The 28,000-nt window shown below is 32.5% G+C and overlaps 2 protein-coding genes across 5 annotated transcripts; one reads left to right on the top strand and one right to left on the bottom strand.

Moving 5' to 3' along the window:
- Window positions 1-439: 439 nt before the first annotated feature.
- On the bottom strand, window positions 440-12,335 carry LOC126833983 (chromodomain-helicase-DNA-binding protein Mi-2 homolog). The gene is made up of 32 exons (XM_050565612.1): window positions 12,008-12,335; window positions 10,817-10,884; window positions 10,606-10,731; window positions 10,382-10,526; window positions 10,157-10,305; window positions 9,957-10,094; window positions 9,589-9,792; window positions 9,275-9,520; window positions 9,016-9,215; window positions 8,803-8,926; window positions 8,538-8,738; window positions 7,794-7,954; window positions 7,553-7,727; window positions 7,334-7,455; window positions 7,011-7,266; window positions 6,563-6,865; window positions 6,253-6,492; window positions 5,697-6,184; window positions 5,464-5,587; window positions 5,205-5,393; window positions 4,839-5,138; window positions 4,650-4,752; window positions 4,455-4,576; window positions 3,792-3,883; window positions 3,539-3,725; window positions 3,221-3,406; window positions 2,937-3,092; window positions 2,085-2,342; window positions 1,705-1,958; window positions 1,261-1,621; window positions 1,008-1,188; window positions 440-921 (listed from the first exon to the last, which is right to left on the bottom strand). The coding sequence occupies exons 1-32, from the start codon at window positions 12,042-12,044 to the stop codon at window positions 782-784; spliced, it is 6,036 nt and encodes a 2,011-aa protein (XP_050421569.1). The 5' UTR covers window positions 12,045-12,335; the 3' UTR covers window positions 440-781.
- Window positions 12,336-16,505: 4,170 nt separating this feature from the next.
- Window positions 16,506-26,671, top strand: LOC126833282 (neprilysin-1-like). Of its 4 annotated transcripts, none has more exons than XM_050564524.1 (14): window positions 16,506-17,026; window positions 17,737-18,274; window positions 18,873-18,932; window positions 20,528-20,689; window positions 20,797-20,880; window positions 20,956-21,161; window positions 21,364-21,543; window positions 21,663-21,874; window positions 22,001-22,220; window positions 22,366-22,548; window positions 22,607-22,769; window positions 23,872-23,991; window positions 24,085-24,203; window positions 25,655-26,671. In XM_050564524.1, exons 2-14 carry the CDS (start codon window positions 17,854-17,856, stop codon window positions 25,925-25,927), a joined length of 2,403 nt encoding a protein of 800 aa, XP_050420481.1. In that variant the 5' UTR covers window positions 16,506-17,026; window positions 17,737-17,853; the 3' UTR covers window positions 25,928-26,671. The 4 variants fall into 4 exon arrangements, with proteins under 4 accessions (XP_050420481.1, XP_050420479.1, XP_050420480.1 ...); XM_050564522.1 differs by having other exon boundaries at window positions 24,085-24,281; window positions 25,655-26,669; XM_050564523.1 differs by lacking the exon at window positions 18,873-18,932 and having other exon boundaries at window positions 24,085-24,281; window positions 25,655-26,670.
- The last annotated feature ends 1,329 nt before the right edge of the window (window positions 26,672-28,000 follow it).

Raw genomic sequence — 28,000 nt, 5'->3', positions numbered from 1 at the left:
AACATAAAATTTGGATACTGTGCAATTGTTCCACACTATGTTTATGGAACAGTTAAGGTCATGCTACCCAGCACCAATGGTTAAACCTACTGTCATTCAGTTATTTATAAAATTGAATAAATCTTCATAAACAGTTTTAGATGTGGACTCCAATAATGAATAGATTTTGTTAATTAAACAAAATAAACAAATAACGAGCTAAGTACTTAGGTAATCTATTGAAATTATGTATAAATTGTTAAAATAGTAATGAGCGATTGACTAATTTTAAATTTGCTAAAATCACAAAATACATTTTTTTATCAATTATCTCAACTTTTATTGTTTCCTTCAAATCATCGAAAATGTCCTTATAATACAATTTAAAACCCATAAGAAAAAAATTAAGATAAAATAATAAATATTATTAAAACATTTTTTTTAAGTAAATACATTTAAGTTAATGTAGGTGTCCACTTTATTTGATAGTAAAAATATGTACAAGTTGTGAGTCATATGGACACTGCGAAGGCAGCAAATAAATGAATATTGGTCACTAGTTATTGTTAAAAAAATACATGTAATATCATGAATTTTATACAGTGGTATTCAATATAAAACTCAAGCTTTTATAGTATAAATTATGAAAACGATCGAACAGATCAGATAATGAAACATTATAACCAAAAGAATATTATGATCGCCACGGACATACGAGTTTTTTTTTTTTTTTTAGATGGAGAGATCTAGAGACAAAGAAAAAAAGGTAATACAAAATAATATTAAAATACAAAATTGTCATTTAAGCAGTGCCAGATGAAGAGGTCTGTTGTCCAGGCACGGAATACTGAGGTCTGAAGTTGGTGAAGTTTGTGTTTCCAAATGCACCATTTAACTGACCATTTTGGAAGCCATTGGGATACTGACTGCTTATAGCTCCGACTAAATAAATAAAATATACAATAATTAACAAATAAACGCATTGCTCGCTAATTGATTAGTTATATATAAATTGTGTTGAAACTTACCACCAGGCTGCGATTGAGAACTAGAAGTAGCAGAAGACGTAGTGGCTGCTAAACGGGATAAAATGGACCTTTCGGACATCTGAAGTCGCTGAGCTACCGGCGGTATGCGAGCCAGTGTCGCAGGAAGTCGGCTGACATCGGACTTCATGTCCGATAAAAGTTCTTCTAGCTGATTCAACACCTACACATTCAACCACACATTTTAATAAAAAAAGTTTCTTATAAAAACGCGGTATATGACATTAAAATATACCTTGTGAAGAACAGCGTTGGCAGGCTTGTTGCCCGCCAAACTCTCCTTAGATAGGTGTTGATGAGATTCGGCCAAACACTCGACCTCGGCGAAACGAGCATTTAAGGACATGGCCGGATGATTAGGATCTTGAGTGAGATTTAAGTAAGCAGCACGTCTAAGTTGCTCCTCGATCACTAACGCTTGTTCGAGCAACTTGAATCTTCTGGCTAAAAATTTATTTTTTATTTCCAAGAAGTTTCCTTTACCGACGTCCATTTTAAACGGCTCGTTTATGATAGCAAAACGTATATCGTTTTGAATATCTTGCCAACGACCGTATCCGTGTGTAACAATTCCGGCTAATAGCCAATAATCATGTCTAAACATTTTTTATAAAAAAAAATATATTTAATAAAATTAATCAATAAGGGAGAAGAGAAGTTGTATTATATTGTTTTATACCTTCTGTGCCAGATTTCGTATTCGCGTCCGGGAACAGCCGCTTTTTCTTCGTTAACCCACAGAGTATGGAGTTCAGTAAAACCGCCATCGGCGATATTGAACATAAATTTCCTGGTTATTTTATCTTCTTTGTCGTTCTCAGATCCAATACCCGCAGCTACTTTTGCCTTTTCAGCTTCTTCCATTAATTTACGTTTAGCTTCGTCATCTAATTGTTGTGCCTTTAATGATGCTTCGGCCGTTTTCTTATCATCCTGCGATATGATAAATTTATTACAAACATTTACGCTAAAATTACTGGTACCTAAATGTTTATAACTAATAGCGAAATCAAGACATCAAATAAATATAAATACAATTACTATACAATTTGTACATACTTCTTTTTTATCCAATGTAGATTGTGGTTCAGTTTCTTTATCTTTTACTTCTTCATTTTCTCCTTCTAGTTTATCTACTGGATTGGATTCTTTTTTATCGGTTGAATCGGACTCGGTTTGTTCAGTTTTAACAACTACCATATCAGCGTCTTCAGTATTTTCTTTCTCTTTATCAGTTAACGCTTCTTCTTGAGAATTTTCTTTTTTAACGTCATTTACTTCATTATTTATAGGAGTTTCCTCATTTGTTATCTTTTCCTAGACAATTATAAAATTGGTAAATCAACTAAAATACTATAATATATAATATTTATATATATTTGTATTCACAAACAAATATACATTTTGCATAAAACAACAAACTTATATAAATAATCATATTTAAAATAGGATATAATTTTTAAACACAAGCTGAATGGGTCAGATACTATCTAGCAGCAAAGATATCATTTTATTTTTCACAGCATTAACGTTTCATCATACCCAACAGCAATTGGTAGGTAAAATATATTCACACTATAAAGATGCTATCTTAAATCGAATCAGATACTATCTTGCAAAAGGAAATCAATAGAATTCAATTAAAAACTGTATAATCATATCCGATTCGAATTTTTATCATTCAATAAAATCAGGCATACTTTTTAAAATAAGCCAATGAGTCAGATACTATCTAGCAGTAAAGATATCATATATTTCTCACAGCATTAATGTTTCATCATACCCGACATAGGTAAAATATACCCACACAATAAATAGCACAAAAGAAAATCAATAAAATTTAATTTAAAAAATCTGGACACATAAATTAGGTTCAACAATTTACATATTCAAATAAAATAAAATACTTACTTTAGTAGCTACTTCTTTTGGTTCAGCTTTGGCAGATTCTTCGTTTTCCGTTTTAACTGCAACATCCTCGTCTTTGTTTTCTTCTGATTTTTGATCAGTTTGTTTTTCCACATCAATCTCTGTGCTATTTCCAGTTTCTTTTAACTTATCAACATCCTAGATAGGAGAGTGAAAACAAGATATTTTTTAACTGTGGCTACAGTACTATCTAATACTACAAACTGTATAAATAATATATATGTATTATAAAGAATACAATTATAATTTAAAATATCTTTTCTTACAATTACTGACGATTTGGTTTCAGTTTCCACTTCAGTTTTTTCAGATACAGTAGTCGTCGGGGTTGAAGCTTCGGAGCGCGGAACTGGCGTCGAACTAGTTGATACGTCAGCTTTAACAGTTTGAATAGGTTTACGAATAAGCTCGGGCATACTATAGAATCCGTTTATTTCTTCAAATTCTTGCACCTATAAATTATTTGTAAATTAAGAGTCGAGTATTAATATCGAAAAGTGTAAGAAGTATAAAATGTTATACTTGAATTTGAGTAATATAACTATATTTTTTAATAGACCTTATTTTGTTTAGCTGCGTCTTACTTTTTTACGAATGAGAGACATCACACCAATTCTTGTAAGTACGTGTTGGCGACTCAAACCTTCACGGGGTACACCGTCTGCAAAGTTCTCAGAATTATCTGCGCCCGGTTCACAAAGATGGCGCATAAACAACGACACATAAGCTTTGAAATTCTTTTCAGACTTTCCTCTTAAATCTCTCACGAGCCTAAATTAAATGACCAATATAATAGTATTGACAAAATTCAAATATTAGTTTTAATATTGCTATTACCATTGGGAATTAAATGCATCTTGAGGCGGCATTCCATATCTCATAATTGCATTTAGGAAAGCCTTCCTTTGCCTAGCATTAAATCCAAGTACCTAAAAAAAAAAAAAAAACTCAATTACTTGTTTTGTTATCGTTTTTCATTATGTTTAACACTGGCAATGCGTGAAGACATTATCACGTTTTCTACCTTTGATCCCTCCAATCGAGGCTTAGACGCTATAAATTTGGATTTTGTTTTTTGTTTTATTGAGGGGTTTACAGCTGGCTGCACTCAAAAACGTGCTTGCCTCATTTTCCATAAAGACAATGAATATTTATGTTTTTAAGTGTCACCACGATATAACAGTTCATTTTGTTTAAATTTCAATAAAAAAATCTCTACTTTTTAAAAATGTTGAAAGAGGCCTTTAATAAAATCAAAATAACTTGTTATGATTTTATTCTAAATCTCGTTCATTTTATTTACCAAAATTGATTAAACAAAACATAAATTGATTATGTCTGTAAAAACATAGTTTAATTTTGGAAAATTTGACCAATATAACTACTATATGTTTTGTTCAGTGTGATAGAAGAAAATTAAAAGAACATACGAAGACTAATTCTACCTATGCATTATGTATTATTAAAATGTACTGCCAAAAAATAAGAATTTTTACTCACTTCAATATTACCACCCACTCTAGCCAACAAAGGTGGCAAAGGTCGATCTCTTTCTTCTTTTCGTTCTGGTTTCCGCTTGAGTTTTTTACCAGGCTCTCCATCATTCTCGTTGAAGTCATCATCTTTACAGTCATTACCTTAGAGTTGTACAATATCAAAAACAAAGAAAATTGGAAGACAATTAAGAAATCATACCTGATGGAGCAGAGAAGTCCGAGTTGTAATCTGATAAATTTTCCTGCCAAGTAGTGTCTTCGCGAGTAGAGTCAACTACACCTCCTCCGTCATTGTAATTAACCTAAATAGATAAAATTAGTATATGAAAATATAATCGGTAATGAACGTCAATAATTATTATAATTAAATCACAATTTAGAATAATACCTGTTTCCTGACTCGTTTTCCTTTACCCAACGTTCTAGACACGTCTTCCTGGTGCTGTTCATAATGATGACGAAGTAATTTCACCCAATACGCTGGGTCAGTATTTTCAGCTTCTTGTTTTATGACTTCAGTGTTAACTTCTTCTTCTTCGTCCTCTTCTTTAGTGACGTAACTGGCCACTTTGAATGATGACAAATATTCATTAGACCAGTTTTCTTTTTGTTCAATACCGATTTTGGAACGATCCAACAGTTCCTCAACGGCCTTGTCGTCATAATGAATGGCTTCTTCTTCTTTTCCCTAAATAATACAAATTATTATTAGGCAACATATATAAATTAAATAAAGAACACTGATTAATATTACCTCTTCTTCTTTAAACAACTCTTCAGTACCGAATCGTAAAATATCATCCAATTCTTGTTTAGTGAAATTTGTTTGTTTGCCACCCATTCCGGGACGCACAACTAAATGAGTCAACATCATTTTTCTTTTAGCAACTTGCGTGACTCGTTCTTCAACAGAATTTCTCGTCACAAACCGATATATCATAACCTAAATAAATAAAATGACATACAATTATATATTATAGACTCTTAAAAACTTAACATATTGTGGACATTACTTTATTGGCTTGACCAATACGATGGGCTCTTGAAAACGCCTGTATGTCGTTATGAGGATTCCAATCAGAATCGTAGATAATTACAGTATCGGCAGTGGCTAAATTAATACCTAAACCACCAGCCCTAAATTTTTTTAAAAAAAATTAACAATCAACAAAAATGTAATAAAAACCTTCAAACGCATCTTTTTACTTAGATCACTAAGGAATTTGAAATAAATGCATTAACTTACCTCGTAGATAGTAAAAATACAAATTGCTGAGCACCAGGAGCGTTGAACCTATCGATTGCTTCTTGTCTTTGATTTCCAGTGATGGAACCATCAATTCTCTCGTACTTGTAACCTTCTCCCTCCAAGTAATCTTCAAGTATATCCAACATTTTTGTCATTTGAGAAAATATCAACACTCTATGATTAGTTTCTTGTAGTTTTCTCAGCATTTTAGACAATAAAACTAATTTTCCTGACGATCGAGTAAGAGCACCGATTTCGTAACTTCCGTTATTTGCCGTCGGAGCTTCTTGTGCAGCAGCCGGGAACAAGTAAGGATGATTACAACACTTTTTCAAGTCCATCATTATGTTCAACAACGAAACTTGTTGTCCACCACCGCGTGGGTTTAACGCTTCAAAATTTCTAGTCAATATATATTTGTAATATTTCTTTTGCATTGGTGACAATTCAACTCTCACAATAAACTCGGATTTGGAAGGCATGTTCTGAAAATAAATGTATTGTTTTTCATAATATATAATAATTTCTTCAACTATTAATGTTATACTCATACCTTTAATACGTCTGCCTTTAATCTCCTGAGCATGTGAGGTCCTAACATTTCATGAAGACGCTTCACTTGTTCTTCTTTTGAAATGTCGGCGAATTCATTTTGAAAAACTGTAAGGTCATTAAACTTATCGGGCGTCAAAAAGTTCAACAAATGGAATAACTCTTCCAGGTTATTTTGCAGTGGTGTACCAGTCAAAAGAAGTTTATTACGTATATTGTAACCGGCTAACAATCTGAAAAACTATATTGAACACACGTTAGGTCCACGCTAGTTGACCAAGGACATTAAATATATTTTTGTCGTTAATTACCTTAGACTGGTTGCTTTTGAGCCTGTGAGCTTCATCCACAACTAGTACGGCCCATTCGATAGATCCTAACAACGGAGCATCAATAGATATTAATTCGTAACTCGTGAGCAAGACGTGGAATTTGACAGTTCCTTTGATTTTCGTGCAACGCACTCCGGATCGGTTATCGTCAAAGGAAAATTCATGTTCTCTAATTGTCACTCTCGAATCTTTGTCCCCGACATATGATACAACGTAGAAATCTGGAGCCCACGTTTCAAATTCTCGTTCCCAGTTGATGAGTGTCGATAGCGGAACACTCACCTATAATATATGTATAACTCTTTTAATTTATATATATATATAAATGTTAAAATATAATTATTGTAACAAATGTATTACAAAAACAATACATTGTCAATTTCGCATCGAGCTAAAAATAATTTAAAAAAAATAAAAATATACTCACCAAAAACGGTCCTTTGCAATGTCCTTCTTTGTAAAGCGAATACAAAAATGTTATGGTTTGGATGGTTTTACCAAGACCCATTTCATCGGCCAAAATCGTATCAATTCCTTGGCCCCACGAATATCGTAACCAGTTCAAACCCTCCAACTGGTAAGGATGCAATTCCATACCAGTTTCCATTACATAATCTGGTTGTTTTTCATACTTTTTCTTTAAATCTGTTACAGGTTTATCAGGTGCCGGTACAAATTTACGGCTAAAGGTTTTTATATAAATAATAAATTATATTCGATATAAATGTACATTTATATAAAGATGTTTACCAAGTAATTCCCGGTGTAGGCTTAGGAGCGTCTTCGTCTTCAACAGTTTCTTTTTTGGCATTACTCTTTTTGCCTTTTGTTTTTTTACTTTTTTTTGAAGAATCACAAGATGTCCTCAATTCCTAAAACATTAAAAAAAAATAATTATGTTAAGTACAAGTGAAAATATAAGTAGGAAATTATTATCGATGTATAATTTACAAATCAAATTTTTCTTACCCAGTAATAGTCAATATATGTTTTCAAATCAATATATTCAGAATTTTCGTCTTCCCATGTAGACATGTTGTACGGCAAGTCACGCCACTTCACCAAATACATCATACGCCCGTCTCTCAAATGTTTATGGTTCAATATTCGATGGACCAACAGCCATTCTGGTTTTACGCCATACCTAAACAGAAGAATAAAGTGATGAAAAATGTATTTTTATAAATAAAATATGACATAAAATAGGTACCTATAATATCTTTCTTCCAGAGCGATTTGATCACCGCCGACCTCACGAAGTCTTTTCCACCTGTTATCCATTTCATCTAATGGTTCTTCTAATTTAGGCGGTTCGTCCATGTCATACTTACGCATATAACTTCTTACAGTTATAGGATGAAAAACTTCCATCTAAAAGGCAATACATAAATTAATAAATATTATTACATAACTCTGCCTCAGAATAAAAAGCAAGTAACAAATTTTTGGTCATTTTTTAGAAGAATGTTTTTAAGTAAAAAATGAAATAAGTTTTTTTACTACATTGATTTTACTACGCAGTTATTCTATAACATAATAAAAAAATTACATTTTAAACACTTAATGTTGTAACATTTTTAAACCCTAATAATTGGAACCTATATAATTCTGAAAAGAAAAATTACTTAGTGTTAAAACTTTTTCATTCAGAATAAAATACATTTTTTTATGTAGTGCTACCAACATAAAAATGTATCTTTTATGTGTTCATTACGAGATAATATATTTAGGATTAATTTACAGCTGATTTTACTCTCAGAATCAATATTTTTACAAGTTAAAAACTTTTACATTCTTTGTTCTTGCTCAAAAATTAACAATTTACACCAAATAATAATGCAAAAAAAAATATTATAAATATTGGTATTGAAAAAATTTAATTGATTTAGAGCACTTTTAATATTCTGAGGTTGTGTATCCTTAACACTCATAGTAGCAATTTAGTCTAGTTTACCTGCACTTCAGACACCCAATCACATTTCCAGTAACTTTGATCTTGCCATTTGACAAAATATTCACGCTGTCTTTGTTGCTTGTTACGTCTTCTATTTATTCTCGCTTGTTGTTCGTCCACTGGCTTAACACTGGTATCCTCAGGCACCGGCTTCCACCGCCATGTTAAAATTTTAGACACTTTGCCAGGCAACGGTTTAGCCTAGTAATAAATTATTATTAATTCAGATGACGCAAAACTAATGACCTATTATTTTATTTCTTACCGAACACCGAGGACATTTCCAATCACCGTCAGGCACATCGGTAATGGGCGGGTTTAAACAGAATGTGTGGTATGCTGCTGGGCACGAGTCACAACACAGCAATTCACCACCATCTTTACAAACCCTGTAGTTACAATAACGAGGCATAGTGATAAATAGGCATTGAACATTAATTTAAAAAACATTTTTTTTATCTGTATATAAATATATTACCGGCAAAATTCTTGATGTTCGTCTTCTTCTTGCTCTTGACCACCTTCGCTTTCACAATGTGGACAAGACCATTTACCTTCGGGAGTCTCTTCCAGTTCCGGATCCAAACACACAAGATGATAAGCTTTTGGACAAGTATCGCAAAGTATAATTTCACCTCCTTGTTGACAAACCTCACAGTAATCTTGATGGTCAGTTTGCTAAACGAAATTCATTGTTAGATTTTGAAATAATTATTATGAAACTTTTTCTTGTTTACCTCAAACTCTTCTCCATCGCCAGCACCGTCCGGGAACTTGGACGTTGTTTTGGTCTTCTTCTTCTTTTTCGATTTATTTCCAATTTTAGTTTTGGCTTTCTTCTTGGGCGCGTCGGGATCATCTTTTTTATCAGACGCTTCAGCCTCAGCAAAAGCACCTTCTTCGGCCTCTTGCAACATCTGTTCAAACTCTGCGTCTGAATCTCCAGCATTATCTCCTGCGCCAGTACCTTCAGCGTCTTCATCCTATAAAAAAAAATTAACATAATTTTAATGATATCCATATACTTTTATAAAAATATTCATTTACTTACAGAACTTGCTTGTTTTCGTTTGCCAAGTCGTATTTTCAAGGTAGGTACTTTTGACGTAGATCCTTGAGAATTTCTTTTGTTCCCACCACCTCCGGTATTACGTTTGCCTCGATTACTACGCTTCTTACTTTTTTTTTCCTCTACTTCTACTTCAACCTCTTCTTCTTCTTCTACCTCATCTGCTGTTTCATCAACAGATCTAGCCTAAAATATAGAACATATATTTTTGTAGTCATTCAAAAGGCTTTAAAATAATTTAAGTTTTAAAAAAATCAACAAGCCTAGCATAACATAATTTTGGAAAATTCCAAAAACACATTGATTTACTTAATAGATAATAGTTTTCTTATTATTATGTTTATCTATACCTTATGCCTTGAAGAACTTTTAGGTTGATATTCTGGCTCTTCGGCACCTTCAAAGTCTGCTTGCTCGTGGTTAGGGTTTTGCTGGCAAAAATCACGCCACTTTGCGGCCACTAACATCATCATTTTAGCAATCACGACCTAATGGAAAAAAATTAGACAGTTATAATAAAATATAATAACAAAAAACAAACCAATTTTACCCTTGGATTTTCTTTGGCAAGAATTGGCCTGACATGTTGCTGAAATAGTTTGTAAGTGGTCAAGTTTTGGAAATCTGCTTCAGAGTACTCAATATCTACATCTTGCAAACCGAACGTTTGACAGACTTCTTCGACTGAAGGCATTCCAGCTAAAATATTAAAATATAAGTTAAGAAATCAAAAATTGTTAAATTTATATAGATATATATATAGAACAATTCTTACTGCCATTATTATCTTGATTTTGAGAAGTGGTCGGAGTAGGTTGATGATGTTTAGAAGAGTTCTTAGACTTTTTAGACTTTCTACTAGAATAATCTGAATCATTAGCAGTATTATTTTCTTCTTCTACATTACCAAAATCACTTTCCTGTAAATATGTGGACAAATGTTAGCATTAAAATAATTCAAAAATAGTTAGTTAATAACACACTAGAAGAAATAATTACCTCTGCACTGTCACCACCTCTTTTCCTTTTCTTACGCTTTTTTTCCTTTTTAGAATCACTCTTTGCTTTACGCTTTTTACCTCTCTTTTTTTTACGACCTTCAGGATCGTATTCATCATCATCTTCCTAAAAATGATACATAATATGGTTTAGAAGAAAATTGTGAATTTTAATAATTAAACACAAATACATATATTCTAATAATGCGTACCTCTACACGTTTATCTTCTTCAGAGTCAAATGAGTTTTCAACACGACTAGAAGGTTCATCATAATCTTCTACAGAAAAATAAAACAAATATAAGAATACTTTAATTTTTTAGAAATTTCAACAAACATATAATATTGTTATTAAATTTTTTTCGAGTTCACACGACAAAATTAACTATATATTTCTGACTAGGTAATATTGTAACCTAAAAATTTTGACTTGCAAAATAATACTCGAATTCATGCGCTATGGAGATTTATAATGTAGATAAATATGATAATAAGTAAATATTGAAATACCCAATATGCTTATCTAGTTGACTTAATGTAAATATTGTTTAACCAACAGTTATCTAATACATAGACTATTAGTCAAATTGCCAAAATCTAGAAACTAATTAAAAGTTAACAAAAAAGATTACGTGATGATTATTATTGTGTCGTACTAAGGCATATCAATTTGAAAAACATTATCAATTCCCCGAGCGAGTTGCAAAAATCAACTTGACAAACATTCTACGAGTCGATAAATCTGTATTACTACTACGCATAGTGCGATTGTCGAAATATTGCAATTACTAGTTATGTTAGAATTCCCAATTGAATTCAAACCTAGATGTCAATCCTAATTTCTAAACAGTGGATATTATCTTTTGGATAATCAGTGGTTATTATATTCAACAGAGCCGTTTTGTGGCAACAATATATGTGTGTATTTAAATGTTGACAGTTTAAAATTTAACATTGTTGTGACTGATAGGGTCATCAATACCCAACGGTTTAGGCACGTCATTTTTAATAATATCATTATTATGGCACGTTCGAGTAATCAGAAATTTATCGGTTTCGCGCACAAAATTACAATATCCCAAAAACCGATTATCCTCGAAAATCGTTGATATGCATAACCTAAAAGTCGGCAAAGTCAAAAGTTAAACGGCCGCGCCGCCGAACGCGGTATCGGTTGGCGGCGCGTTCCACCATCTTGTTTGCGGCGGCTGGCCCCATTTGCAAAAACTCGCGACGCGGCCCTAATGAGCTAATTAACGTGGCGGCGGCCCGGCCGAGGCGGCTGGCGGTCGCCAGCGATACTCGACGGGCCGACGCCGGGACCGTTTTGCTGCCGGGCACAGGCCGGACAGGGGAAAAGGGCCCGGGGAAACGGAACCGGACAACAAAATCTCGCAATTACCGGTGTACGACTCCTCGACTTCCTCGTCCGATGCCATCGCCGGTGTTGATTTGTTGTTGTTTTTTTACTGGTCGCCGCTGTGGTGCACGTTGAATAACATCGGACGCCGACAGGCACGGCGCGCGGACGACGGGGAAAAAAACGGATGTTCTGCTGTTGGTGCGTGTTAACTGGACGGTGAGACGGACACCATAGGCCGCGGGAAAGCCAACGCGCGGAAAATCGACAACGACAAAAAATTTAACGAAACATGAAAAAAATAAATAAATAATAACAACGCGCTCGCGGAACGGTTTGCGTTGTTTGGTTATTGTCTTTGGCGGAGTAGGTACGTACACGGGGAAAAAGACGCGATCGGCATTTGTGCGCGTGCGCAGTCGTTAGAGCGCCGAGCAGCGCCGCGGTTCGGCCAGCGGACTACGCGGGAAACGGTCGGGCCGACAACAAAAACAACCGCACGAGACCGGCGACCGCGGCAGGTGCTGTGGCGGGCGGGCGAGGTGGGAGGGCAAATTATTATTATATTTCTTGGAAAATATATAAGTATATTTATTATCATATAAGAAAAGGAACCTAAAAATCCCGTCAAGAAAGAAAACAGGAATAGGTACTACAACGGACGTTATTACTGTCCGTCGTCCTACTCCCTGACGGTGCTCGAGAAAATATTGCCAATCGGTCTTTGTTTACCTCCACCATATTATGCACCAATGTCGGTATATAGGTACTCGGTACTACACTTGGATACAATAATAATTATTACATTTACCTACCTGCACGTCGTCGGCACGTGAATTCCGACTTTAAAAAACAGGAAAACAGAACACTACTTTGTTACACACAGACATTGAACCGCCCACGTCGAGGCCTGTAGATTTTACTTGGAGTAAGCGATTATAATGAACCTAACTTTGCCTATTACTCGCATACATATTTTATGTTTAATCAATGGTTCAATTAACAGCTAAGGCATGGTGGTCACCCATCCGGGTTCGAGCATTAGATTAATTCTAAAATTTTCCTTATGCCATTTGTTACTTGCATTCATGTTGCACCACTCAATATGGCGTCTCCATTAACAAAGTACCACATTTAAAAAAAACCCAAGAAAGCCAATGCAGACACTAAGGGAACAGAATTATCGATCGCTGGGTTTTTAATGAAAATGTATGTACATAAACAAGGGAAGGAATGGTAGACCGAACCCCCTTCATCCCTATCCTTGTCCAAATAATGAAACAGGCGTCCATACTTGTTTGATAACCGTATCTTTTGATTCAGATTTTAATAAAGCTTTCCAATGAATAATTTAAAAAAAAAAAAGTCAACAACGTATTATTTACGAATTTGAATAAATTGTTTATAATTATAGTTTAACATTTAACGTTCACTTGTTTTCGTTTTTTTTATAAATACTATAGCATAGGTTTTTAAATGTATTTATAATGAAAAAAAATCTGCTTTATGTATGTCTTTTTAATATTATTATACATTTGAATTTGAAACAAAATCAAATTTACACATCAGCAAGTTAATTAAAATATTAATATACCCACTCTAAGTCCGTAAGCATTATTAGAATATTAGTTAAAATCTAAGAAAAATGTACTATCCTACCCAAATTAGGTAACCTAATGGCAAGATAGTTATTTTATTATCATTATTATGAATCTCCAAAAATAAATACTTGCACGCTCAATTTTAAAAGTAAAACAAGTATGAAGTATTATTATTTTGAGTTTTTAAACAACTATTATTGTAATTTACCAAGAACTTCAAGGTAAAATCTACCATTTAATACTTTTTGGCAAGAAGTATTAAACTATAGATATGAGAATTATGTAATAACAGCTATTACCTTATTCTAAGAAATAATATCATGTCGACAGACAACTCTCAACAAAATCCTAATAATCTTTTAGCTTTGATGTGATTAATTTTTATTGGTAATAAGAAATAACAGCAATAACTAACCTAAAGAGTAAAGACACTTATTGGTTTTTTTATAAGTCATAACTAGCTGATAATAATCAACGAACCACAAGGAGCTCTTGTGGATAATATGTTGTTTATGTTTAATGTTTTCACACATACAACCATGGAATATTAAAAAAAATATATATAGCATAAGTGTGCTACCATTTTATAGAGTTTTACCTTATTATAGAGTACATTACTTAAACAGCAATTTTAAATTAAGAATATGTGAAAACTGGAACACTGTCTATACTGATCATACTGTCTCTTAATAAATCCTAATTCATAGGTATGGCAGTATCTTATGTCTTAACATTGTATGTAGCATGTCACGTCCAATTTTTGATTATCAATTTTAATTTTGTACTTATCATATATTTAGATAGTTAGAGAATAGTTGATAATTTTCTTCGATTAAGTTGAAGGTACTAACTTAAAATAACATTATGACTTTTAGACTCTAGGCTACGACCAGTCCACTAGTTAACTTGTTTTTAATTGTTATAAAAAACTGGCATTAACAATAGCAAAAAAAAAAGTTTATTAGTATTATTTAAAACAAATTGTTATCTAGTGTACAGTATTATACATAGATCGCCACGAGTTAAGTATAAATATTAACATTGTAATAAAAAATAAACCGAAAATAATACTCAATATTGTTATCATTTAGTTGGTGAAGATATTTAGTATTGTTTAATTTTATTATCTGTTTTTCATTAAGTTTAAACATTAATTTCATTTGTATAAGTATTTTCAATGTAGGTCAAGGTAGCACGGCGCATAATGTTAGTACTATAAAAAAAATTCCTAGGAAAAGTTTGGTACAATTTTTATAGTCCTATCATTATGTGCCGTTGCCAACTTGACCCACGAGTATTTTTAGCACTATAAAGTTGTGATATCGTTAACTAAATCATAAAAAAAAAATTGATAGCATCAACGATTTCAATGGCACCTGTAGTCCCCTATTTTATGGAGTTTTTGACTTGTTTGGTTACGGGGCTCAATTTTAAAAAAATATCTATGTGACCCTTCAAAATAGAGGGGAGGGGGGGGGGGTTCCGTTATCGGAAAAGTGCTCATGAAATTGGATTTAAAAATATAGAAGAGTTATTTTATTTGCCATAGCCATAGAAGGTCTTACTTGAAATTTCGGTCTTTCGTTCAACAACATCAACATTTAATTGAATGCACTGTAATCTACACACGAAAGCTAAAATACTTAAATCTTTAAGAGGGCGTCGCACCGGTGATTTTCTGTGGTAAAAACATGTTTAAGCAGACTGTATATAACTCGCTTAATTTTGGTTTTAGAGTAAAAGCATCATTATAAAATTAAAAGAAAACAATATTCCGGAGGGCAAGATGGTGCGTTTTTTTTTAAAATTAATTTTTTGGAAAGTTACAGTAATTTAAAAATATTAAAATAGTCGTTATTTCTAAACTATGTATTGAGCGTTATACTTAGAATAATGAAAAAAACGCACCGTCTTGCTCTCCGAAATATTGTTTTCTTTTAATTTTATAATGGGTGTTTTTACTCTAAATCCAAAATTAAGCGAGTTATTTTCAGTCTGCTTAAACAAGTTGAGATGAAAAACATTTTTAAATCGCTTTCAAAGATGCTGTGATAGTCCAAAAAATAAATTAACTACCAAAAAAGAGTCCTAGTTATTGAACTAATAATTACACATCTTAGTTTAACCTTTAAATTAAGATTTTGTAAAAAATTGCCTATACTTTGTTCCTTAAAAATGAGCGGTGCGACGCCCTCTTAATGACTTTTGTAACTTGTAAGTCATTTACTGGGTTATTTATTTACTACATTTACTAAGTCATTTAACCTACGACTTTCTTTGTGGGGCTTAAAATGAACATAAGGTTATTTGAATCGCTTCATGCAAAAAGGGCCTTAGTCCTTGACTTTAAACTTTTGGAAAAATGAAAAAAACGTTTGATATGTTTCAAAATGCAACAACATATAAGGGCTTTATCAAAGTTAATAGTTATTAAACAGTAAAATTATATTCTGTAAAACAACATTATTATTTTAAAACGCAGTCCAAATTATAAGCATTTAAGTATAGTAGACTTAGACCCTTTTTATAAAAATCAATAATATTTTAGTAATTTCTGGTAATGGGACTACATTTTTTTTTAACATAAATCGATGCGTCTAAGTAAAGTGATAATGAATCTATAATAATCACGTTTTTGATAAAAGAAGAAATATTCTAATAAATTATATAATGATACAAATATACATAAACAATTTAAGTGCATAAGGTAGGGACTTAAGCCCCCACAGTCCCTTGTACCTACCGCCGTATTAACTGGAAGTAAATGTGTTGTATTCGTGCGGTGCAAAACGCCAAAACTACCAAGAGTTGAAAAAAGCATTTCAATATTCTCAGCCCCATCTAGTACATAGTATTACAACTATACAAGTTTCTCTCGTGTTTATCGATTGCATAACCTTGTCGCCGGCCACAGTGCAGCATCCCGAGTTAAGTTTCGGTCTTCGGCCATTCAATTTGCTTGACGCCCCCCTAAGTTTACGCACAATCGAATCGTCGACAATATCAATAAGCGACACAGGTAGCGGACGTCCAGTTGTGTTAACGTTTGTTTTTTTTTGCCTTCGATAAACTACAGAGACTTCCGCTTTTGCCAGTCCGACCGCGGACGATTTGCAACAGTACTCTAGCCACAGGGACAGTCGGAATCCGTTGAAGGATTGTGAATTTATCCGTCTGGAAGGAACCAGCATTGATTGGTACCCGTGCTGAGAGAATCAGCGCGAAAAAGTAAGCGCGTGCCCATAGCGAAAGTAGTCGAAGGTTGTCGAATGATAATAATAACAATAATGCCTAAGTACATCAGCCGAGTTCATTCGCGCACAGCTCACAGGTCAGTCGGCTTGTTTTTTTAACGCACAACAGCCGTTGCTTGTCTGCCGATAACTTCCTTTGAAGTGTCTCGGGAAGTTAGTCGCCGCCAGTGCCAAATCTACCAACATCTCGGCCATCAAACAATTTAGTGAGTATAATATAGTGTGTGGATAAAGTTGTTACTAATACAACAAAACAACAATAATAATATGATAAACCGGATGGCGTGACTATAAATTAGGTGTATTTATTTATCATAATGACAATGAGATAATAATTAACTGCGCTTGAGTATGTACAGGAAGATACGGATGTGTATTTGAGCCGTAAAATATGCAATGACATTATGAGAAATAATGGGTAAAAAAAAGAAACCACCACTTAAGTTCAAGAAATCGCACTAACTATGCAAATATCATCCAATACGTTTTTAAATTTCAAGATAGTCACTACTGTTGTAAAAATTATAAAACAAAATTTACATTTTTAATAAGACTTAACACATGCGAGTAGGTACACCGTTTTGTAAATTTTTTTTTGTCAATATCATTAGCGAGATGCATGAGTAAAGATGGCATAGTGATTTTAATTTGTATAATTATTTTAACTCGAGTGTTCCTACCTCGGCTTTGAAACCGTGAGACATATTTTAACGTGTTGCGTGCGATGGGTAACATTTAATAAGGCCGTTTATAAAATTATTACCATCAGAACGGGTTAAAAAATTGTAGGTATATACAAATAAAAATATCAATTTTTTATTTTTTACTAATAACTATCTTTATATCTAACGCGTCACGTCCAAATTTTCGAATGCGGTTTAAAGACTAAACTGTTTGCCTTTTTTATCGTTTATAGGTTTTTTTGTTGTCCACAATGACCACAATTCGCTTTGTAATTGTCTGCATAACCATCGAAAACCACGTGGACTTTGAAAATCGGCTGTAATTAAAAAAACGAAACCCACACCCAACGATGACGAACATCTCGCCAGACATTACACCTGCCACGTGCATAGAAGGGTCGTCTTTGGCTCAGCCACCTTGCAGTAGCGGCGATCCGGAAATGGCAAGCGCCAAAGACAAGGAAACCACGAACAACGGGTACTTGGGCTGCCAGTATCCGACGTCTCTTTTGCCGGAAGTCCGGGTGATATCGGCCGACGACCGACCGAACACGTGCAAGTTCCGGATCCGCGACGTCAGCCCTATGGCCGAGCCTAAGCACAAATTCGGATCCACCTGTTACCGGATACTGGTGCCCGAGACGGTGACTGAGAGGATAATACTGTTTGTGTGTCTAATCATTTTGTTCACGTTGCTTGCCTCGCTGACATACTTGGTGGTCAAGATCGATTGTATATACTGTACAAACACTACAAAGGAAAAGCCTAAAGGTCAGTAAAAAATATATTTAATTCGTGTCAAAACAGCTCCAGCGCAGCTGTTAACCTACACGCTTAACCAACCGAAATGGGCAAAAACAAATTATATACCTATTTTACCAAATTGTATGTAACGGAGTTTGATTCCAACTCCGCTTTCCTATTGACCCGAGAATCGCGTCGAACCGGAAATAATTAACAATAATATAACCTTCAATTAGCTGTTACCCGAGCCTGTTTAGCGTTGAACAAATCTCTAGGTTAGCTACATCCTATAAAGTACCTTCTGTTTTATTATGGAGTCGTCTACGATAATAGTCTAAATGATTTCTGCTATAATATATTTTATACAATACTAAAATCGCCCGACACGTTATTGTATTATTTTAAAATCGCAAATCAATTGTCTAACAATAAGCGTGTGGTGACGTTAATAATTACAAAGGTTGTGTTCTCTTATATAGTAAAAAAAACCGTCATTTGCACGACCTAGAAATCAAAGACGAACACGATTATGTGTTTTGGCCGTCTTTGAAACATCCTTGACACTTGACTATAAACCTCCGACAAATCGCAACATAAATAAAAATATAAAATGTTTAATTTCTAGTTAAAGCGTTGTTTAACCCAAACCAAAAGATCTGCATGAAGGAAGAATGCGTCAAAACAGGTAATTTTTAAATACATCATGTTTTAAATTAATAAATAACCACTTTTCTAGGAAATTGGGGGAATCGATTTTTTGATATTTTTCAATTAGATTTTAAATCCTATTTGTATGCTAAAATGTTTTCTAAATTATTTGTACACAACTAAAATCCGGTCATTCTAAGTAGGCGTAATTTTTTCTAAATAAATTGGACGGTCGAAATTGATTGAAACGCTTTTTTTCTTAAATATTGCCTATATAAAACCCCTTAAAACCGTCCGCTTTCAATTCCCTTAAGGGGTAAAATATAGGCAAATTTTTCCATGCCAAATTTTAGTTTTGTAAACTTTTTTAATGATATTTGTATCACGTGTTAACTTACACACACCTAAATTTATATTTTTATACAAAGGCGCTACGATTTTAGTTTTTAACTCGTTGACTGCTATGAGGGTCATTTTTGCCCCTCAGTAGAATTTTTAAGTGGGCCATGTGGGGTCTAATAATAGAAATAAAATTTAAAGTTGTAAAAAAATATTGTGGCGTCAATGGATAACACACTGAATTAGGCGTGGCAGTCAACGTGTTAATTTTTCAATTATTTTTCAATTAACCTACATTCCTCCTTTGCAGTCAGGTAAAAATCAAAAGTTAATTTTTAAATTAAATTACATTCAAGACGTACTGAGAGTGTTCGAAAATTAGCAAACTAATTAAAATAATTAAATCGTAATTGCGCTGGTAAGTACAAGCGCATCTGTAAAATTATATATAATTTTGAGACTTCTTAGCCAATTAGTGTTTAGCCAGTTGTGGACACAAATTAATCCGTTACGTCGCTAGCTAAATTATAATATTAATCATAAGTAACGTTTAATGAGCATATATATTGATCAACTAGGAATGTAATTATAAAAGAAAACCCGACTTGGCGTGTGTGTCTGAGTACCTAAAAGGTTACTTGGCTAGTATTTGTGATCTACATGCGTTAAATAAATTAAAATATTTGGTTTATTATATAGTTACTACGTTTTTATTACGGTTATAAAATGAAAACGTTGGTTTTTTTTACAAAAACTAATTACTCGGACTTTTAGTATAATTAATAATTAAGCAAATTTGATCGATTACACTGTACCGTCCACGCTAAATGATTAAACACAAATATTTTTTTTATATTTTATAATTTTTTTTTTTTATGATTTAGTGTCTTTTTTTTTGTCTATTTGGGATTAATTATACTAAAGCTATATTTGAAAATAACTAGATGTTATCTATATATACTATATTATGCGGACTAGGGAACCCTATCCTCAGTAAATATAATTATCTTTTGAATTTCAATTATCACAATATTTAATCACTATTGCCCTTTTTTTCTACTAGAAATAATCTAAAATTGTAAACATAAAACTAGGCACGACGGGTAAAGCTAGAAATTGCAAGCTTATAAATTAACATAGCTAAGAAAAATCCATATTCATATTCATCATTTGTCTCCTGCTTGTACAACCCAGTTAATACATATAATACATGTCTCAAGAGATGCATTTATCTTTTGAGAACAAGATGTATAATTTTATAGAATTATTTATATTATATTATTATGTGTTTAGCTGCTTCATTGCTATCTGCTATGGACCAATCAGCTGATCCGTGCGAGGACTTCTACCAATACGCTTGCGGTACTTGGGACAAAAGACACTTGATACCGGAAGACAAGAGTAGCATCAATACATTTGAAGTACTTGCCGATCGCTTGCAAATTATTTTAAAAGGCAAGTTAACGGGACTTATGAAGCCACCTGAACGAATTCTTCATAAATTTTAGTACTAATAAAATTTGAGTATAAAACATTATATTTTAATTTCGATTGTTAACTAGGTCTGTTGGAGGAATCGGTCAATCGGTTTGATAGCTCAGCTACGATAAAAGCAAAATTGTTTTACAAATCTTGCATGGACATCAGTAAGTCGTTTGTAACAATAATACAAAAGTTAAAAAAAATTGAAAAGTTTTTATTTATAAAAATCAATATTGTAGCTCAAATCAGGCGTGTCGGAGACAGGCCTATTCGGGAACTTTTGAAATCACTTGGTGGTTGGCCGGTGGTGGAAAAAAATTGGCAACCGCCCGATTACGGTATTGAAGTATTATTAGGTCGACTAAAAAAAGACTTTAACGAAGGAATTATGATTGAACAATGGGTCGGTCCGGATGACAAGAACTCTTCTATTAACATCCTTCAGGTGCGAAAAAAGTAAGACATTAATTAATGTAGTACGCATCTACAAAAGTAACTACTACTAAGGCAGTCCGGTTGTATACCTACGTAGATTCGTATAGACTATAGTATATTCTAGTATAGTATAGCATAGTACAGTATAGTTGGCTAAAGGTGCATTAAAAAAGTCGTTTTACATATTATTGAGTACATTTTGTATATTTTAGTTGGATCAAATGCAACTAGGTTTGCCGAGTAAAGATTATTTTTTAAAGGACAGTAGCGCCGAAGCATTGCAAGCGTACCATAAATACATGACTGAAGTAGCAGTGCTATTAGGGGCTAATAAATCCACTGCACCTTTGGAACTTTTAAAAATAATTGAATTTGAAATTGAATTGGCAAATGTGAGTAGATTATCAAAAATGTGATTGTACGTCTTTAGGCATTTCTAGTTTTGACGAGTAATCGACAAGATGATGGTTTTACAATTATTAATTTTTTTTTTCTAAATTACTAAATTTAGGTTACTTCGGCGGAGACTGATCAGCCAACGCCAGGGACGACTTATTGGAAACTCTCGTTAAATGAACTCCAGAACCAAGTTCCAGATATCAATTGGTTATTATACTTCAGGAATGTTTTGAATTTTAATATTGAAGGCGACGAGCTCGTCGTCAGTTACGCCATGACATATTTTACACAACTAGGACTTCTAATGAAAAAAACTGATAGAAGGTATGTTATCTGGGCAACGATTAATTGTGTGTGTTGTTGCTATTTTACAGTGTTTGCTATTTTATTTGTTTATATAATTGTTTAAAATGATTGGATAATACGTTAAAACATACAATTTTTTGAAAGGATTATTCACAACTATGTTATTTGGCGATTGGTTCAAAGCACGGTGCTTCCCCATATGATAGACGAATACCAGTACAAGAGGTTAGATTTTAAGAAGATTTTGTTGGGCATTCTTAGTGAACGGAGTAGATGGAGAGATTGTGTGGATTGGACTAACAAACAACTTGGAATGGCAGTTGGGGCGTTATTCATAAGGGATAATTTCAGCTTGGAAAGCAAAGTGAGATGAACAATATTTATCTAGGTTCTGGAAACTGATATTTATATAAAAACCGTGTGTTTTCTTTGACCATATTATTATGAAATCTCATCTACACATTAATAATGCCGAATTACAAAATGATATGGTTTTATGTTATTTCTAGGTAACGGCCATGGACATGATCCAATCGATTCGTGAAGCGTTCAATGAGCTTCTTAATGAAAATGAATGGATGGATGATGAAACAAGGGTGGTTGCTAGAGAAAAGGCGGAAGCTATGAAAGAACGGATAGGCTATCCAGATTTATTGACAGACCCCCATGAATTAGACAACCAATATATTATGGTAATTGGTGAGCCTTTGCGAGTGGTTAAATTTATAATGTCTGTGTGACCTGTTTCAGTTAAATGTTACCGAAGATCAGTTTATTGTAAACGTGTTTAACGTTTTACAATTTGATGCTTTGCAAAATTTGGAAAAATTGAGACTACCAGTCGATAAAGATAAATGGTCAACGGAACCAGCAATCGTCAATGCATTTTACAATCCCAATAAGAATCATATAGGTGCACTTTTTTTACTTGTATCAGTATATTGTTACGATTGTTCAAAGGCAGAGATCTAACATTAGAATTAGAATAGTACATAGAGTAGTAAATTCAGTACAATTTAATTATAGGGTTTCTATTTTACATTTTTTAAATTTGACATCAAGTATTAGGTTTCAATCTCTACAATATATTTGTAGAGATTTCTTCGCTGAAAACATTATTAGTGTGGTTTTAATATCAAAATTGTTGCGGCTTAAGTTACTTGGCTAATTTCTGTTTTTTACCTGGTCTTAAGTGCTACTTATGAAATATGCCAAGAAGTACAAAGAATCCATTTAAAGTATCTCAAAATGTAAACAACTTCTCAAGTCTATAAGTTCTTATCGAGTTATACTGTATAACTTATACATACATACCTGTCCAACTCGAATCTTATCTTGACCAGTTGCTTTGTCTTTACTTCCCTGTAAAGTCTTTTTAAATTCTTTAGTCTTTAAACGATTTATCATTTGCACTCTTCATTTTAAAGGAGCCATCTGTATCACATAAACGTATTTTTATACATATTATTTATGATTGCTTTTCGTGTTTTTTTTAATTTATTTATTAAATATAAAATGTTATACTTACTCTTTTGTTTTATTCTAAAATCGTGAAATATTTCCGTCGTTGTTTCATCTATTATTTTCATTAACAATTAATCTATTATAGTATTTTAAACTGTGGTATTGTAATAAAATAATATTCTTAATATTAATTATTATTCATCTCTTTTATTTCTGAAGATGGCTTTTAAAATTTAAATGAATATAATATAAATTAAAATCGTTGTATAGTTTTGTTGTATAAGTTGTATATCTATTAACTATTAAACAAAGTAAATTACCAATGTCTAATACACAATCGAAAAATTAAATTTTAAAATAGTTTCTCAATTAAAACTTAAAGTCACAAGTCATAAGCTCTGCTTAGCACAATATATATTATATTGGTGCAATGACTTTAGCTTCGGTTCAATTGTTGACGGAGGGAGGGTTAAGTCTGATCTCTGCCTATTGCAATGTCACCAAAACTCATCAATTGTATACTTAATGTGACATTTTTTTTCTTCTATCAGTTATCCCCGCTGGGATACTTCAACCTTTATTCTACAGCCAACATTTCCCCAAATCGCTAAACTATGGCGGTATCGGAGTGGTGATCGGTCACGAAATTACCCACGGATTTGACGATAAAGGTTTGAATACAAAATTCGGCAACATGTTATTTGAATCATGTCAATAAACAATGTAATCATGTTATTATTTTTTTTTGTTAAAATTCGCCAAAGGCCGGCAGTTTGATAAAAACGGTAACTTGCTCGAATGGTGGGATTCCGATACTATAGAAACGTTCAGGGAGAAGGCGCAATGCATGGTAGACCAATACTCCAAGTATAAAATGCAAGAGGTAAACATACATGTAAACGGACGTATGACACAAGGTGAAAACATAGCAGATAATGGTGGACTAAAGCAATCGTTTAGGGTACGTTTTAATTATTCGATAATTTTATTTTGATCTTGTTTCTTTTGTTCAATACTCGATCTTACACGTACAAGGGCGCGGATCTAGAAATTACAAACAGAAAAGAGTTTATTTGACCACGGCCGGTAAACAAATGGTTTCCAATTTATTGTTGATCCGTTATCATTTTTGTTAACTGTTTCATCTAGAAGTATAGAATTATTTTATATGTTAACTGTTGGTGTTGATGGCGGTTATTAGGCTTATCGTTGAAAATCGAGACAATTAGGAAAATAGTCCAAGTCCACGTCTACACATACCATTATTATTATAGTCATGTGGCAACAAACTTAGAAATCATGTTGCTTAAGGAGATTAGAAGCGGGTTGTTTTTAAGGAGGTAAATAAAGGCAATATTTAAGAAAAAAACGGTTTTTAAATGGAATAAATTTCGACATTATGTTAATTAATTTTCCGGTTAATTTGTATAAGCTTCGAGTTATTTGTTTAATTTTGTTATCATTTCTTCTATGAGTAAAATCCTTACTACTTGGTTTTTTTGGAGCCTATAAGCTTGACAAAATTACTCCTACTAAGAATGATCAGATTTCAGTTTTGCAAAGATATTCAAATTATTTGACTATTTTACTAGGTTATTTGGGAAACCGATTTTTATTTAAAAAATTCAGTTTGTTGTAATTGAATAAATTGTGTTTGACAATTTAACAATATTAAAAAACAATTTGTTTACATAAAAAAGCAAAAAATCCGTTTCCCAAACAACTTAGTAATAACTACCCGAAGAACTCGTGTATAAATTTACAGAATTGAAGTACGGCCATCCCGGGTAGTCGAAATTTTATCCGGCTTTTTGACCTAAAACGGTGCTCTTTATTTTTATTACCTCGAAGTATTATCCACAAAGATTCGTCCGGAATTTTCCAATGCCGTTGTTTTTACCAGGTCCCGGACACTGATAGAAATAAACATGGGGAAGACCTTATCACACAAAAACGCGACGGCCATAATCTTAATAGAGCGTCGCAGTGTGACCGTTTTCGTAAAACTAATAGTAGAATATAATTTTTATACGAAAGTCAAAACAATAATTGATTTAAAGACTAGAAAAATTGCTTTTAGAGGTTTTAATATGTATAAGCAATTAAAAATTTAAGTTATAACTAATTTAAACAAATATATTATATACAAACCGTAATATCATTATTTTAAACTGATAAGGGTACTAAATAGATAAGAAAAGGTACAAGGGTACGGTTGGGTTGTATGCCCTTTCAACATAGCCGTCACGTTTTTGTTTACTTTACAAGTGATCCTTCTCTGCTTTTATCCATCTATTCTGTGTTTTTGTATACAATGTGCGTATCGTTTTTCAGGCGTACAAGAAATGGGTAGCAAAGCACGGAGAAGAACCTTTGTTGCCGGGTATTGCTATGACACACGATCAGCTATTCTTTTTAAATTACGCGCAGATCTGGTGCGGCTCGATGCGCCCCGAAGACGCTTTGACAAAAGTAAGGTCGTCCGTACATTCACCAGGACCAACGCGTGTCTGGGGCCCGTTGTCGAACTCGGTTGATTTTGCCGAGGCGTTCGGATGTCCCCTCGGATCCCGGATGAACCCCGTGGATAAATGCGTAGTTTGGTAGTAAAAGAACAAAAAAAAAAACAACAAAATTACTACCATAACGTCTTTTTTGTTTACTTGTTACAAGTTTTATCTAATCTAAACCCATTATCTCTTATCGAACGATATTGCAATATTCTCACGCCATAATATTCACTGTTTACACACTTACAAATATAGAGCGTAGTATACACATTATACAAAAAACGTCATCAATATACCAACACAAAACAATACAAACTATATAATATAATATAACAATATAGTGTAATGTTTCATAACTATGACATATTATATAGGTAGTAGATTCCTGTCAATGTGATATGTGATAACCAACTACTCTTTTTGTGCTTGTATTGTAGTTATGAACAAAAAAACTACAACCTAATATTGTTATATTGTCGCAAATCGAAAAAATTAATTATATTTAAATGATTTTATAATACTTCACATATTTTCAATTTTCCATCGTAAGCTATACCAACGATGGATAATGTTTTTAACATATATACATTTGATATATATATATATATATAATTTTTATTTGCCTAAGGAAATTCGGTTTCTGAATATATTGCTAAACAATTTCAAGTTTTGTGTAGAATAGTTTAACCGAAATGCGTGTAAATGATTCGGAAATGTTACCATGTATTTACTTAAATTAATAGTTAGTTAATAAAAAATAAAAACTCATTTAAAATTATATTTTTGACTATTTGCTTCGATAAAATGTAAAATATTAACTAGATAATAGCTTGGTAATAGTTTACCATGGTCTTTAAATGAAAAATATATTTTAATTTACCAAATCCAAGAGTTTGTAATTTATTATTGTGTTTAAACAAAATTTACACCAATTTTAAATTCAAATTTAATTGTTTCACAGACGGGTATCCAACAAAATATGTTTTATCAATTTGTAGAAAAATATGTTATTAGAAAAACTTTCTAGGCTAAAGACAATCATGGGGAACTTATTTCCAAGCATAAATAGAAATTTATATAGCTTGAAACGGTTTCTAAATAACTATAAATTACATATTCTAAAGAATAGTTTCGTTGTTTTTTATAAATGTTACGTTGCATAAAATAATAGTTAATTCAACATTAAAGTTGCAATCGCATTAATAAATTGGGAGGTATCAATTTTATACAATATAGAGTATTACAGATTACTAATGTGGGAAACTAATTAAGTAAAAAATATGCATGTAGGCGTTTGGTTCAATATTCAATTAAGAAATCATTTATTAGTTCTGTACTATGATCAAAACCATTTATCCGGGTTTATTTAATTAGCCGTAAACAGTATTTAATACTAATAAAAAAATATATATTTCTTTTTAAGTCAAATCCAATAATTGGATTACTATAATTTGTTTAAATTTTAATTATTATTTTCTCATTACTTACATCCTATATTATTGTTTCTATGGGTAATCCAATTGTGATCTCAAATACTTAATAGAAAATGTAATAAATGTTTACTTGCGAATTGTAAAACGCCATATTTTTTTTTAATTTTACCCATTTTTCGCACTTCATACAACGGTATTAATTTACCATGAATAATATTATTAATACAACATTTTTATTCATTTAAATGTATTAAGATTTTTAAGGATTTGTATTTATATTCAAATGTTTAAGATTGTTCCTGGATTATCTTTCATTATTGTTCACTTTTATATAAGAACATATTTGACGATACACACTTCTAAAAATAAATAAATGATTATGTCAACGGCTAACCACTTTTTTTTATTTGTTTTTAAAGATTCATAAAACTATTTTTCCTCGAAAACACATAAACGACACAGTACCTACCTAATGACTATAAGTAGTATAAGTTTTTTCACATACTTTAGTTAATAAATACAGTGGTTTCGCTAACAGAAGACCTTCTATTATGGGTACCTCATTATGTCTTCAGTCTTTATGATTTATTTATTCTTAATGATGCGTTTATTGTTTTATTTCATTTTAATAGTATGATGATTAGCAAACAATACACAATCAATGTCTACTGACTGTACACAAAATGTACCAAATTTGTTAAAAAAACCACAATACAATAGATGGTAAGCTTATAAAA

Source organism: Adelges cooleyi, unplaced genomic scaffold, assembly GCF_023614345.1.
Source record: "Adelges cooleyi isolate 19-005CV unplaced genomic scaffold, UGA_ACOO_1.1 ACOO_flye_CR_arks_rails_tigmint_CR_PRNA_2, whole genome shotgun sequence".
Taxonomy (NCBI): domain Eukaryota; kingdom Metazoa; phylum Arthropoda; class Insecta; order Hemiptera; family Adelgidae; genus Adelges; species Adelges cooleyi.
This window is presented reverse-complemented; position numbering and strand designations above follow the sequence as displayed.

Excerpts from the sequence above, each read along its gene's own strand:
- LOC126833983 (XM_050565612.1), bottom strand. The coding sequence starts at position 12,044 with ATGGCATCGGACGAGGAAGTCGAGGAGTCGTACACCG. Across the intron at positions 8,927-9,015 it reads GAACATCAAGAATTTTGCCG|GGTTTGTAAAGATGGTGGTG; the intron begins GTAATATATTTA and ends TTGTAACTACAG. Across the intron at positions 5,394-5,463 it reads GTATTGGTCAAGCCAATAAA|GTTATGATATATCGGTTTGT; the intron begins GTAATGTCCACA and ends TTATTTATTTAG.
- LOC126833282 (XM_050564522.1), top strand. The coding sequence starts at position 17,854 with ATGACGAACATCTCGCCAGACATTACACCTGCCACGTGCATAGAAGGG. Across the intron at positions 20,881-20,955 it reads CAAATCTTGCATGGACATCA|CTCAAATCAGGCGTGTCGGA; the intron begins GTAAGTCGTTTG and ends TCAATATTGTAG. Across the intron at positions 24,282-25,654 it reads GACTAAAGCAATCGTTTAGG|GCGTACAAGAAATGGGTAGC; the intron begins GTACGTTTTAAT and ends ATCGTTTTTCAG.